General features: G+C 36.6%; 1 protein-coding gene across 1 annotated transcript in view; it reads left to right on the forward strand.

The window, feature by feature from the left end:
* LOC114289342 (putative LRR receptor-like serine/threonine-protein kinase At1g53420) overlaps positions 1-14,694 on the forward strand; it is a 129,741-nt gene that overhangs the window by 64,250 nt on the left and 50,797 nt on the right. Inside the window, 3 exon segments of the mRNA XM_082887558.1 lie at positions 13,114-13,185; positions 13,449-13,520; positions 13,624-13,695. Coding sequence (XP_082743684.1) covers positions 13,114-13,185; positions 13,449-13,520; positions 13,624-13,695 — 216 coding nt within the window.

Below are 14,694 nucleotides of genomic sequence, written 5' to 3' on the forward strand. Positions count from 1 at the left end.
TTCTAACTTGACTTAAAACATTGATCCAAACAGAAAACTTAATTGGGGTGGTATTGGGTTTTCAATCACTTGAATATTGAAGAGGTGATAATGTGTTATGTATGGATTGATGGGATGTGCTCCCTAATTGAAGGTTAAGTCTTGTGCAAGCAGTTATCGCGTAAACCCTGGAATGGAACGGACGTATTCGGACTCTTTGCGATGGTTTGATTGGTGAGATAAGGTTGGCTCCAGATGGGAAATTTAGGAGGATAAAACTTTTATTGGACGGATAAGGTTGGATTCTAGGTGATAAAACCTTTTTTTTTTCGCCGTCCCTTTTGAGGCCCTGTGGTTGGTGCTACGCAGTATATTACCGTTGGTAGGCATCCGAGGTTAGTTCTACAATAAAGCAGCAAAAGGGGGAGTTCCGAATAGTCCGGTGTCCAATTCTTGTGGTTGGGAGAATGAAATCTCTTTGGGAGATTTCTAGAATACTAACCACTAACATTATAGCCTTGTTATCTATTTGAATGATGTGTTCCTTTCCTCTATTATTGAAATTGCTATTATTGACTTGAATATCATGTTTCATTACTTGCTTACTATAAATATAATGGTGTATTGGATTGGGAAAAAGGGACAAGGTGTGTGTGCGTTTATTGGGCATTCAAAGCTCACGACGTTTCATGCCAGGTATTGAAGACTATTAGGCTGGTCGAAGGCAAAGCTGAAGTATTTGAGGACATATGGCTATCCTATGAGAGTTAGGAATTAGTTATGTTAAATGTGTTTTAAAATTGTAAGTGATAGATCCCATGTTATATTTAAGACATGATTTTTGTAATTTGCATATATATAACATTTGTAACCTATCCTTATACTCCGTCAACTCATGTAAGCCTTGTATTAATACCTTGTCAAGATCTGTCAAAAAGGTAACTTTGCTATCTAAGGTGGTTGGACTTAAAAGGGAGGCTATTTTGACTCCACCGACCTTCCTAGGATCTTACTTGCTTGTTAGCCAAAGGACTCATTAGTGACGTTTCTTACTCTTGTAACCTTAGATAAACCCTGTATTTAATGGTTAATATATTATCTGATGTTCCTGATTTTGGGGCGTCACACAACATCTTCCATTCCCGGATGAAAATACTAGTTACATTGCTTATAGATTTCCTACTCAAGGCGTTGGCCACTACATTGGCCTTTTCCGAATGATAGTGTAACTCAAATCATAATCTTCTATATACTCCATTCACTTCCTTTATCTCAAATTCAAATCCTTCTATGAAAACAGATATTTCAAACTCTTGTCATCGGAAAACACTTCAAATCTCCCACCATATAAGTAATGTCTCCAGATTTTTAAGGCAAAAATCACCGCCGCTAACTCTGGGTTGTGAGTAGGATAACTTCCCTCATGTGTCTTCAACTGCCATGAACTATATGCTACCACTTTCCCCTCTTGTATCAATACATAATCCAAACCTTCTCGAGACGCATCATAATCAACTGAATAACCTAAACCCCTCTTTGGAATGAGCAGTAGTGAATCTAACCTTAAGCTCTTGAAACGACTTTTTACAAGTCTCACTCCATACAAATTTAATTCCCTTCCTCGTCAATCTAGTCAATGGTAAGGCCAATCTAGAGAAGTCTTTCACAAAACGTCGGTAATATCCAGCTAAGCCCAAGAAACTCCAGATCTCAAAAGTATTCTTATCTTGTTTCCAATCTTGCACTACTTCTATCTTAGAAGAGTTTACAGTCACCCTTTCCCCATATACCACATGGCCTAAGAACTTAATTTCTTTTAACCAAAAGTCGCACTTCCCAAACTTAGCATATAAATGATGTGCTCTAACTAATTCAAGTACAACTTATAAGTGTTCCTCGTGTTCCTCCTCAGAAGATGAGTAGGTTAAGATGTCATCAACAAAGACAATCACGAAACGGTCTACGAACTCATGTAAGATTCGATTCATCAAATCCATAAACGAAGCTAGTGTGTTGGTTAGCCCAAAAGGCATTACTAAGAACTCATAATGGCCACTGCGTACGGAATACCATTTTCTGAATATCCTCCTCCTTCACTCTCAACTGGTGATAACCTGATCTTAAGTCAATCTTAGAAAAACAACGAGACCCCTTCAACTGGTCAAACACATCATCTATACGTGGTAATGGGTACTTGTTCTTAACAGTTACCTGGTTCAACTTTCAGTAATCGATACACAGTCGCAATGTACCATTCTTCTTCTTAGCAAAGAGAGCAGGTGCTCCTCAAGGTGATATACTAGGTAAAATGAAGCCCTTATTTAGCAGTTCCTGGAGTTGAATTTTCAACTCATACAACTCGGCGGATGTAAATCTATATGGTGCCATGGAAATCGGTGTTGTGCTAGGCATTAAGTCAATGGAGAACTCAATCTCTTAGTGGGGTGACAAACTAGTAAGATCTTCTAGAAAGACGTCCAAGTATTCACAAACTACCCTTCGGCAAATCAACTCGAACCACATCACTCTCATTACTCAATAAAGTTGCAAGATGGAATTTAGGCTCGCCCCGAGACAAAACTCCATTAACTAAGTCTCCTAGAAAATAAAAACAGTCACCACTCGAAGTGCACACCGTAACTCTCTGATGATAACAAACTATAATGGCATGGTACGAAGACAAACAATCCATGCCTAAGATGACATCGAAACCTGACATGTCTAACAATACGAAAGCAAAAGGAAGTCGGCGATGGGCAACCTTTATCTCACAGCTGCAACATTCGGTCCAAGACAACCTTAACCCCAACTGGAGACTCTACCCTGAGCAGAGACGCTAATTGAGACACTTCTAACCCCAAAACAGATGCGAATGCAGACAAAATGGAGAAATGAGATGCACCAGCAGCAATCAACATACTGGCAATAGAGTTGAACAACAAAAAGTTGCCTCTCACTACGGAAGATGCTGGCAACTGATTTGGCATGGTAACAGCATACACGCACCCTGTGAGTCTCTGCTCTACTTGCTCACCCCTCAAAGCATAGGTCTAATACACTGATTGGCCCTCGAGGCCTGTAATGAGTGGGTAGGTTGATGGCTATGTGTTTGCCTCAAACTAGACGCACCAGATGTGCCACTTATTTGAGGGAAAAACCTCTTCAAGTGCCTCGATTTCCCACGTTAATAACAGGTAGGCAGCTACCTTCTCCCTTAACTCTGGCTCTAAGAACGAGCTGAAGATGGTGCAGATTGTTGCCTTCCTCCTCTCTATGGGCAAACTAAAGACTTGTGGCCCAGCTGACCACACTTAAAACAAGTGATCCCACCTTGACTACCTCTCCCTGAACCAGAACTTAGTACAAGAAAAGTGGATCTGAACTATGCCACCTGGGACTGCTGTGGGGTGGAACCCGTTTGCCATTTGTTGTCCCGTACATCTCCCTAAACTTTTTGACTTCTCTGCTTGGAGCCCCTCATCCGTTCCTCTTCAGATTTGATCACGATCTCTAGGTGAGCCGTCGCTTCCACAAGGCAACCGTAATCTCTAATCATAGACCCGACCTCCTTGAAAATGAGCCCGATCCTTAACCTCGTTTCAAACTTGATGCAACAACGTTCGTCTGTTGCTACAAGTTCTAGTGCAAATCTAGAGAGGCTAGTGAAAACACCCTCAAACTCAGCTATAGATGTGGTCAACTACTTGAGCTTTAGGAACCAATCTCTCAACTTCTCCCTAGTAGTGGGAGACAAAAACTTATCCTGGAAAGCGTTGACAAAGACCTCCCAAGTCACCCCAATGCACCCTCGTGCATACTTTCACCGTTGACTCGCATCTCCCTTCAACTGGAAAGATGCCAAGGTCACCCTCAACCCGTCGTCCTCGATGCCAAGCATCTCGAACGTCTTCATCATCTGCTTAGGCCACTCATCCACCTTCAGTAGCTCTTTTGGATTCCCCAAAAACTCATCCGAATTTGACCAGAAGAACTCCCTCTTTAGAAAAAACAACATTGGTCTCAACAACATGGGCCTAGACTTGACTCTCAACCTTGAGAATGTCCATGGATGCCTGTAAAGCTCCAACCATTTCATGGGCCAAAATGCCCATGGCTTGTTGACCTACTGGCTTGACCATGTTGGCCTGACCAACTCCCTCCTTTTGCGCCGGAATATCATCTGATAACGGCATTTTTACTGCCTAGGCTTGTCACACCTACCATCACCACGTCCTGAAATCCTAATAAAGGTAACACAATAGATTAACACATTTACAAATGTATCGAAGCTAATTCACTCACGTCCTAATACGGTGGACAACAAATAATTCACTCTACATAAGCACCTAATCACATAAACACAACCAAACTTCCTTTCTAGATAATGATCGTCTCGCGACATTGCCAGAGTTCTAATTAGAAATAATTGTGATCAGGTGCTTTTCTAACAGAACTTCTAGAAACTCGTACGCCCAATCAATATCTATGAAATTAAATCACATACTCATCTAGTCACATAAGCATGTTATCACATAGCATACCCGGCCTACTTCTAATATCATCCAAGGAGATAATCCATTGTGGTAAAAACCACATTCCATGATCCCAAAGTATTCAAACCTGGTAGCTCTGATACTAAGTTATAACGCCCCAAAATAATAACAAAAGCCCATCTCATAATATTCCTTACAATTGATTAATAACATCATATTTTATATTCCATTTAAATCCTTGATCATATAAAAGATGATATATGAGTGTATACATTCATAAATCCTAGATCCTGAATCTATAGCATATAACATCTGTACAAACATTGATATAAAAGAAAACCCAAGCAATTATATGCCCTAATGGCTACATCTTTCCAAATTGATACTTAGGTACATCAAAATGAGTACAGCTCAATACAATTAAAGCCTAAGGCTTGTACAAAAATAATTATATCAAATAAACAAAAGGAAGCTCTTGGCTTTAAGTCTTTCCAAGCTATGTCCTTAGTGGAAGCATATCATCAGCAGTTGAAAGTTGTTTTCTACATAGGGTGAGCCAAAGCCCAATAGAGATACTTTAATACAATATATGAATCTTAACAAAGTCATGAGGTGGATGCATATGCATGCCAATTGTCAAACGTTTTACATTTCCATCTCAAAACAATGCAATGCCAGATTATATATCAATTCATGAAAATAACCTTTTATATCAAAAAATAGGGCAATGGATACTAAATACTGGGAATCTCTAGGTACGTGTCTACCAGCAGACTATACAAATACTACCAAAGTCATTTTATAAGTACTAACCGGAAGGATCGGCACCTAACTGCGCAGGTGTTTGGACTTTCACCAAGGACACACAGACCAACATAATAACCATAACCGCACCCTCTTACCAGATTCACCAAGGTATTCACCCATTTTTCTTAAGACAATACATTTTCAATGTTTAAGTATGAATCAATGCTCAATGTAAGATACATGAGTAATTAGTTTCAATTCACCTAATCCTCATGCAATTTCTATAACAATCAAAGCTATCATGCACTGATAGCTCAAAACAGATATTTCTATTCAACAAATAATTTCCAACAAAAGATATAATCTCATCATTTTTGAAATGGGAGTGATATTACATATCCAACTCCACCATCATCATCAACATACACATTCATTCAATTCTTTCAAACCCAACGCCGTTTTCCATTTTCTTTCACAAAACCAAATATCCATGATTTTAGAACAAAACCTTTTTTACTTTCAAAATCAATTTTAAGTAAAGAAATCCATCATTTTAACATATCTCAATCATAAACACATCCCCATAACCTTTCTCGAGAACCCATTTGAAAACCCTCTTTTACATTTCAAAATCAAACCTTAGGTTTAACCTAAAATCCCCAAATCACTAGATTCTTTCAATGGACAAATAACTAAGGTAAAAATCATATCATAAGTTGAAGAAATTCTTACCTCAGGACTAGAAGACAAGAGAGAGCTAGGGTTAAAGTTAGGCTAAGTCGAAAATAATGTCCTCTCTGATTAGATTGAAGCTCTCGATGCGCTCTTCCTCTTTCTCCAAAGGACTACGGTGAAGAAATCAATAGATTGTGAGTATTTAGGGCTTGAATACAAGAATTAGAGAGAGAGAGACAGAGAGAGAGAGTGTGTGAAAATTGATTTAGAAAACCCTTTTTCCCGAACTAATAGACACACAAATTGCTCGAGTGACCAAAACACAGCTTGAGTGTTAGAAACGAAACGTGGCACTACTTGAGCATATAATGACCCCCTCCTAGAAACTCAAACTTGTAAAAGACTGCTCGAGCGTAAGAAAGACCGCTCGAGTGAACAAGCAAAAATTTAGACAATAACTCTTTGAAAAGTGATCCCCAACATGTTCCAAACGCAACAATAACTCCTAAACAACCAAACTCAACTAGCAACAACATGAAAATGAAATGAACAATAATTAAGGATATGGATTCCCAGATTCAAAAGCAAGAAATAGGTCGGGTGTAAATTGGAATCGTTATATAGACTTCTAAATTTTTGGTATGCACTTTCCAAAATCTGACCAGACGGATGTTTTCGGAATGCTCCAAATAGCTAGAAACGACTATTGGATCATAGTGATTGGACTCTAGATGGCTTAGATTAAGCCAAAATAGATTTAATAGTTCAGATCAACTAGTTGCAATTCGCTTGCGAAACATTGGATAATTTCTTCATTGGTTTTCTGGTTGTTATCTCTAGTGAAACAGTTGACTTTTTGAGCAAGTTTTGACCATTTTTTGCATTAGACTCATCTCAATGAGTACTTCACACTGGTATATTCAAAACTGAATTTCAACAATTTTAAAATTTTTAGTTTCTGGAAATTTGATATGTTTCACAATTATTGGTGAACTTCGGTAGTTCTTGGCTTTTCTAATTGGTGGGTCTAGACTCCTCTAGCTAACACGAACCCTCTGGTATATTTGGATCTTGATTTCGACACTTTCAAATTCTTAACAAATTTGATATTGTGCTTTGTTTCTTCAAAATTTTTGAAAAATGCCCTGTACTGGCTCTGATACCACTAATATAAATGAATTATGAAAATTTCCTTTATATATGCTCTGATACCATGCAAGTCTAAGTATGTTGAGGAGCATAATTGATGAGGGCATGATGCATGTAGTCGAGTAGGCTTATAAGATGTGTTTTCGGGCTGGTGGATGATGTCCAAGGAACTTCCAATTTGTCGAGTTGGCCAAGATAACGGCAATGCCAAGCAAACACTCATGGCATGGGCATGTCTTGTTTGTTGAAGTGGAGTTGATGACACTGGCCATGGTACGTCTTGATTTCGATAATTATTTTTGCATGGCGGTGTGTAGACACCCCATTTTTGACCACCCGCAAAACTTGGGCGCTTGATTCTGAGCACTCGATGATGAATGTTACACTGTGTAAGTGGTTTGACTTCTCAACGAAGGAATCCGAATTCGAGCTCTAAACAATCCCAACCTTCCATATCCAAGTTGTTTTTACCCCAGAAATCCATTGTTGAACACTGTGCCAACCTGTATTGAACCTAAAACTAAGAGACAGGGGAACCTCATTGGGGCTTGGCTGTGCCTTTTTGGCAATAAACATTGTTCTGGGCGGAAATCTGCCAATTGTCTATTTTTGAAGATATTTATGACCTATTTACCTCAAATTCTATAAATACGAGCTCAGGCCTTTGTTTTAAGGGTTAAATTTCAAAGAGTGTAAAAGACCCTTGAGAGCTCCTTCTTCCTTTGCAAGTCACCTTTGTGTTATTATATCATCTTTGAGCTATATCTATACACCATATACACCCTTAGAGCTTAAGCTTAGAGCCTTGGTTGAGACTTTAAAATCATAATTCAAACTTGAGAGTGCCTTAGGATCAAGTTTGGTTTACAACAAAAGCTTTCTCTCTTCAAGAGGTATAAGCTTGCCACTTTCTTCCTTGTTTTCATTTCAATATTTTTCTATCTTTTTCTTGTGTTTTCATGCTATTTTGGATCAATTCCAAGTGCTAAAACTTGGGGTTAAAGAGCTACCAAAGGTGGAGGGGGCTTATCACTCTTTCTTGAACCTTATCCCATAGATCGTACCCTTTGTTTTCCCACTCTTTTCTTTGGTTTAAATACTTATTTTTAGAGTTTTAAAAGGCTGAAAAATATAATTTAGAAGCCCCAAAAGTGGAGGGGTTAGCCACCCCTCCTTAGTTTTGCTTACTAGCTTTGTATCTTCATGTTTTTTGGCTATCTTTTGTGCTCTTTTAAATATGATTTTAGGTACTATTTTTTTTACATTTTAGGGCTATTTTAATTCATTTAAATAGCTTATGCTTTGAATATTATGTTTGTTGTGTTGTGAGTCCTCACGGCTTCGGTTGTTTAGGCCTTAAACATCGAGTCATTTGAGTTGATAGCCTTCTTTACCTTTCTTTTTCATGTAAAAAATCCCACTTTTGTAATAATCAACTTCGCATAATAATCTCTACACCCTCTCTCATTTCTTGATTTTCTTTGTTTGAGAGTCATATCAAACGAGTGTTGTTTAAGGCATGGGAAAGAGACCCTTCTATGCTTAATAGTTTAATCTCTTCAAAGGTTCATTACCAAGGTATTACATCTCTCTCATGTCAAGAAAAACTTCTTGTTTGACACTGCCCTCCATTTAGTGGACTTAATTCTCATTTGTGGACTAAATGATTAAAGAATGGAAATGTAAGTTGAAAAAGGCTAATAAAATCGGCTTATAAATCAGCTTAAAATTGATTGAAACCGACGTAAAAAGGACTAATAAAATTGGTTGGATTCGATGGGACGTTATACCAAATCCATCGATTGAAACCGACGTAAAAAGGACTAATAAAATTGGTTAGATTCGGTCGGATATTATATCGAATCCATCGCTTCTAGACTCATCATATACTAATTCGCGATGTTTGATGATTCTTGACGTGTGTCTACCTCCCTTCTTGAATTAATTTCATGATAAGAAGGAGGTGTTGCTTGTCTTTTATTGCATTCATTAATATTTTGTCCTATTGTGTCTGAAATCATCATGCAATCAACTTGCGCCTATTGATGGTTTAGGAACCGAATCCATTCTCCTCTTGAGTTTCTCCATAATAAGGAAGAGCAAAAAGGATAGACATGACTTAGAAATGTTCTGTTTGCACTGTTTTCACCTCAGAGCACAAAAATATTTTTCTGCAACAAAATAGGGCACGATCGGATTTGTTTGGACCCTGCCAGGCCTCATTAGGGGCTGGTCGGGCTCTAATGCATGGTAAACAGGGTACTTTTGGTTGAAACAGAGGGCAATGGCTGATGGTGAAACAGAGCAGTTTCACAAAGGGCAAACAGAGCAGTTTTTGAAAATTGTCTTCATCGGCGCGCATGCTATCCTTGTGCATTCTTTACATATTCTTGTTGCAATATTAATGTTGTAATGAATTAGATGGTTCTTTAGTTATTATTTATTCAAATTTGTAATAAGTAGTTAATTCGGACAGTTGGACATTCGGACCCTCCTGAGCGAAGGCAAAATTGTAATATTATGTATGTCTTCCAATCTCCATTTATTTCTCCCATTTATTTACTCATTTATAATGGTAGCATAATGTTTTACATTTTTCATATCATTACCATGTGTAAATATTCATTTTTACATGTCTCAGGTTCGGTTCATCATTCTAACCATATCGTCATTCCTTACTTATTTGAATACGTGCTTCACCGCATGTTATTGAATTGATCCATATGCCATGTTAAATAATAAACCGAACCTCGTAGTTGTACGTTGTATGCATTGCATTAGTCATGTTGCATTGTTTAGGATCATACATTTTTTTTTCTAATAAGTTTTATTTCTTTTGGCTTGCCTTGGTTGAGTAATAGGTGAGTATTTTCACTTTAGCATATTGCACTTATGTTAGTGTTGCCATATCAAACATGTTCACCATGAGGAGTGCTTAATTGATATATCTCTTGAATGCCTGTAAATGAAGGTTGTTTTACTTAAATTGGGATGATTTGATCGATGAACATATGAGTTTGCTTTTTCAAAATCAAAACACTTTGGCAAACAAACATAAAATCAAACCATTCCAAATTGGGCGAATTAGTCTATACTTGTGTGTATGACCTAGTAAAGATAACATAATAACTGAAACAAGAGTATATAATGTAGATAAAAAATCACATCATGATTAGTAGATGCCTATCTTTGATTGGGTGAGTGGGGTGCTCAATTCATGACCTTCCCCTCTCATACCTAAGTTCTTGAGCCGAGATACTTTGGTAATGACGGACAAGTGGCCTTCGGTACGAGTCACGGGTTTCTAAATTTTCTAAAAATATTTAGGTGGCGACTCTATAATCTGGCAATGCAGTTCATTTTTGGCATTTTGATTCAAAATCGATTTTCTAAAAGAGTTGTTGGATTTGGACTCATTCGTGTTTATTTATTTCACATTACACTTGTGAAATCAGATTCAGAACCACAGGAGTCCAAACTGTAGGGCTATCATATTCAAGGAGACTACACCCCTTCGAGGATCATGAAAAGCAAGTTACGCAGTGTTGCAAGTGTTCGTCGGTGACATTATTGGAGTGAAAGGGTGACGCCATGGAGCTGGTTAGCCAAGCAATTCTTGTTGTGTTTCTGAAAAGTTGCTCTCATGAAGAAGAACGTAGACACAATTTCTAGATAAAGAAAATGGGCACTTAAACTCGGTTGGCAACTTTTCTTGGTCTTTAGCTTGCCAAGAACATTTCTAGAGAAAAAAAATCAAGATCCAGTTGTAGATCTTTGAGGTGCACGTTGCTCAACGTCGCCACGAGGGTGACTATGGCATTGCCGAACTGAAGTTAAGGTGAGTTGGTTGTTGTTGTTCGTTTCAAATCGGCAACCCTTTGAGGAAGTGTCAATAGCTCTATCTCTACATACGGCTGAATTTTTTCTTGGTGTCGTCACCTTCTTGGCATTGTAATGATATTGTAATTACCTAGAAATCGGATGTTGCAGACATGGTCCAATTGCCGAATTGATAAATAAGGGTTAAGAGACCATCATCGAACTACAAGGTTGTGGCGATGGGTTGCTGATTTGAACCCACAAGATCGAGTCCAAACAGCTGTCATCTATCCAAGCCGAAGCAATGGTCGCTTGTTGCTAGGTAGACTCACTTTTATGATAGCAAGCCGATACTGAGTAAAAGGTAGCAGCTAAAGTGATGTCAGTCGAGAAAACCACTCTTGGTCCATCTTCTTTGTATATCTATTGTTGTTGAAAGGTACATATTTCCATGCTTGGCTATTTTGATTGTTCATTAGTCACAACAGATGCCTTCATGAGAGGAAATGGTGCTGAACAATCTTTGAGAGAGAAAATTAAGACCTAATTGTAGATCTCTTAGCACCAATTGTAGATCTCTTAGCACCATGTTGTTTGAAAGTGTGTGTGTGTGTGTGTGTGTGTGTGTGTGTGTGTGTGTGTGTGTAAGGTTATCCAAAGTTATTTCCAAGATGCAAAGATTCCATAACAATAAACCTGCAATTAGTAACGTGTAACAATGATCCGAGCGGTGGTGTTTCTTATCTTCTTCGTTGAATTCTTTTGGTCTTTCCCACAGACAACACCAATTGTGAGACCAAGAAAATCATCTCACATGGATTGTTGAAGAGATTCAATGAAGGGATGAGCTTTGTCTCGTACATCTACAAAGATAAACATGGTTGACGCCACCCTATTGGGGTTGTCGGTCAGGGACACTTCGATGATAAAGTTAGAACCCTTGAATCAAAGAGAATAAATGAAGAACTTGTAAAGTGTTTGTGTGTGCTTGTTGTAGAGATGAGGCATACCTTTCTTCTGTGGGATGCTCTTCTTTTATATAGGTGGGTGTGACTTGCCCTAAACATTTACTTGATGGGCTTATTTGTTTGCCCTAGGCCCATTGTTAGGACTTATTTGGGTTACCCCTAATAAGCTGAGATATTTTGGGTTACCACAAATACAATGAAAATTAAAAGTGTCCTCAGGCTTACATTAACAAAAGAGAAAGGGTGTAACCCTTTATACACATATGGCATTCCGCCTATCGGTAAGGCCCTATGGCCATAAATAGACAATTTCTTTAATTTAGTAAGCAATTTCTTTAAGTAGCAAACTAACCTTTTCATTGTTGCATTATTCGAAATCAATAATCTCAGGCCATGTTTGTTTGGGCGGACTGGATTAGCATTCCTATGACTAATAGTCCTAGGATTACGAATCCGTTGGATTATGTATCCTATCTTAACTAATAGTCAAGTTTAAAATAATTAGTCCGTACTTTAATTGTTTAACCAAATATCGGATTAATAATTTTATTGAACTATTAGTCCAATCTCAAACTCATGCCCACCCAAACAAACATGGCCTCAGTGTCATCCATGGTGTGCAAATCTTTAAAATCAATTGATTTTAATGTTCTTAAATCTTAAATCTTTAAAATCCTAATGTTTTTATACCCTTAAATCTTCAAAACTAATTTATTTTGAATGTTTTATTTTAGATGTTTATATATCTATAGGTGATGATAGTGTGTGAAGTGTACTTTGTGTCTTTATATATGAAATCTGTGAATGGGTAGAATACACTCCGATATTGTCCTCAATGATCTTTTCATTTGAGGATATTATTAAAATATAAATTTAATCTGTTAATAATGTGTACTGAGAGAATTAGTGGTGTGTAAACAAAAATTTTTCCAACCCAATTTTTGGGTGCAAATAGATCCTTCCCATATATATTGTAAAATCGTCAGTATAATTACTAAAATACTCTTCTTCAGCCGTTTTGTTTAACATTAATAAACTGATGATTGAGATTGAGACAACATTAAAATTTTAAGATTTAAATTGAAAAAAATTAAACATCCATAATTTAATTTATTATGATAATTAAACTCTTAATTTATTTTTTTAAAAATTATTTATTTACTTATTTATTTTTTTTTCTCCCAGAATTTTTTATATCATATTTGTTTTCTCTGCCGTTTACTTAGGCATATATCAATTTTCTTTTCAAACATCAATAAGAAGCATCCTTTTTCCCTCCGCAGAAGCCTCACAGACAACAATTTTAATGGTCCAATCCCGCCAGAATTGGGTGCTCTTCAATCTCTACGAAATTTGTAAGTGTGACGGCTTCCCCCCCTCTTCTCTCTCTCGCTCTCTGAACACACATTGATGTTTCTGGGTAAATTTTGAGTATTGCTCTTAACACAATAATAACTCATAATTTATCTCGAATGTATTTGTGTGGTGAAAATTAAATTGATTAATATGAGTGCATAAGTAAAATGAATTTCAACTGTTTATTGTTTTTTTCTGAGTAGTGTTGTGGATAGCAATATGATGGTCTTCTGTTGTTGTTTTTGTTGTTAATAAATTACAGGTATCTAGATGGTAATTTATTGTCAGGACAGATACCTTCTCGACTGGGGAGCCTTTCTAACCTTACGTTTCTGTAAAACTCTACCGATCCTGTTTCGTATATGATTTATTTATTGTTAGTGAACTATTACTATTCTATTCTCGACATTTTATTTTATTTTATTTTATTTTTGTAGGGATTTATCTGATAATGTGCTCTCAGGGGAACTTCCCGACGAGCTAGGACATCTCACAAATCTTGAATATCTGTAAGCCTCCCTTTGATGTCTATTTGGTTACCAGAGTAAACAGACCAATTTGGGTTTTCCATCTTAATTCTAAATTATTGGTTCTTAAATTATGATCATATCCTTCAAATCCATTAATTTATATGGAAGTATAGTTAAAATTCCAAATGTTAAAATTTTTATAAATATTGATTTGCTTTATATTTGATTCTTTACTCAATGCAGAAGACCTTCTCAAATTCTATTACATCATTTACTTGTAAAATTCCTTATATTAAAGATTAATAAAATTATTAAATTGTTGAAATCTAAAATATACATGTCACAAAACTAATAGATTTATTTACAAATATTTCTCTATATTTTGGACCCTATTTGTTCATTTGAGTTATTTGTTTATTTTATTAATTTTTTTCAGAGCACTCAGGCCATAAATTCAATTTTCAAACTTATTTGGTTAAACTCTAAGTGTTGCTATTAGCACTGTTACTTAGAAGACGCAACCCAAGAGGGGGGGGGTGAATTGAGTTTTTAAATAAATTACTAAATAAAAAAATTAACACAAATAAGAAACAAATAAAAATATGAAGCACTAAAGATGAGAGTAATAAATTAAAATTAATCCAAATCAGAAATAAATAAAAAAATATGAAGCAATATAAATACGACTAAAAAAAATAAATTAAGCAAAGGGAAGAGAGAGCAAGCATAGAATTTATAGTGATTCGGCCCAAACCAAGCCTACGTCCACTCCTCAAGATCTTCCTTGAGATTTCTTCACTATTCGTCAAATAGTAGTTACACTCCTAATTTCACAGGTACTAATGAACAATTGATCAATCCCGATCACTTAAACCAACTAGTTGTGAATCCGGTGTTAGTCACACTTAACCCAAGTGATTTTGTCTCAAAAATCACTCACAAAAATATCACTGTTTTTATAAGAACAAGAATAAGGGATATAAAATCATTTTATAATAAAAACTCAAATTCTCAATAAATTTTCTCTCAAAAGAAATT

The sequence above is a fragment of the Camellia sinensis genome, chromosome 9 (assembly GCF_055761805.1).
Source record: "Camellia sinensis isolate YWXY chromosome 9, ASM5576180v1, whole genome shotgun sequence".
In the NCBI taxonomy this organism is placed as follows: domain Eukaryota; kingdom Viridiplantae; phylum Streptophyta; class Magnoliopsida; order Ericales; family Theaceae; genus Camellia; species Camellia sinensis.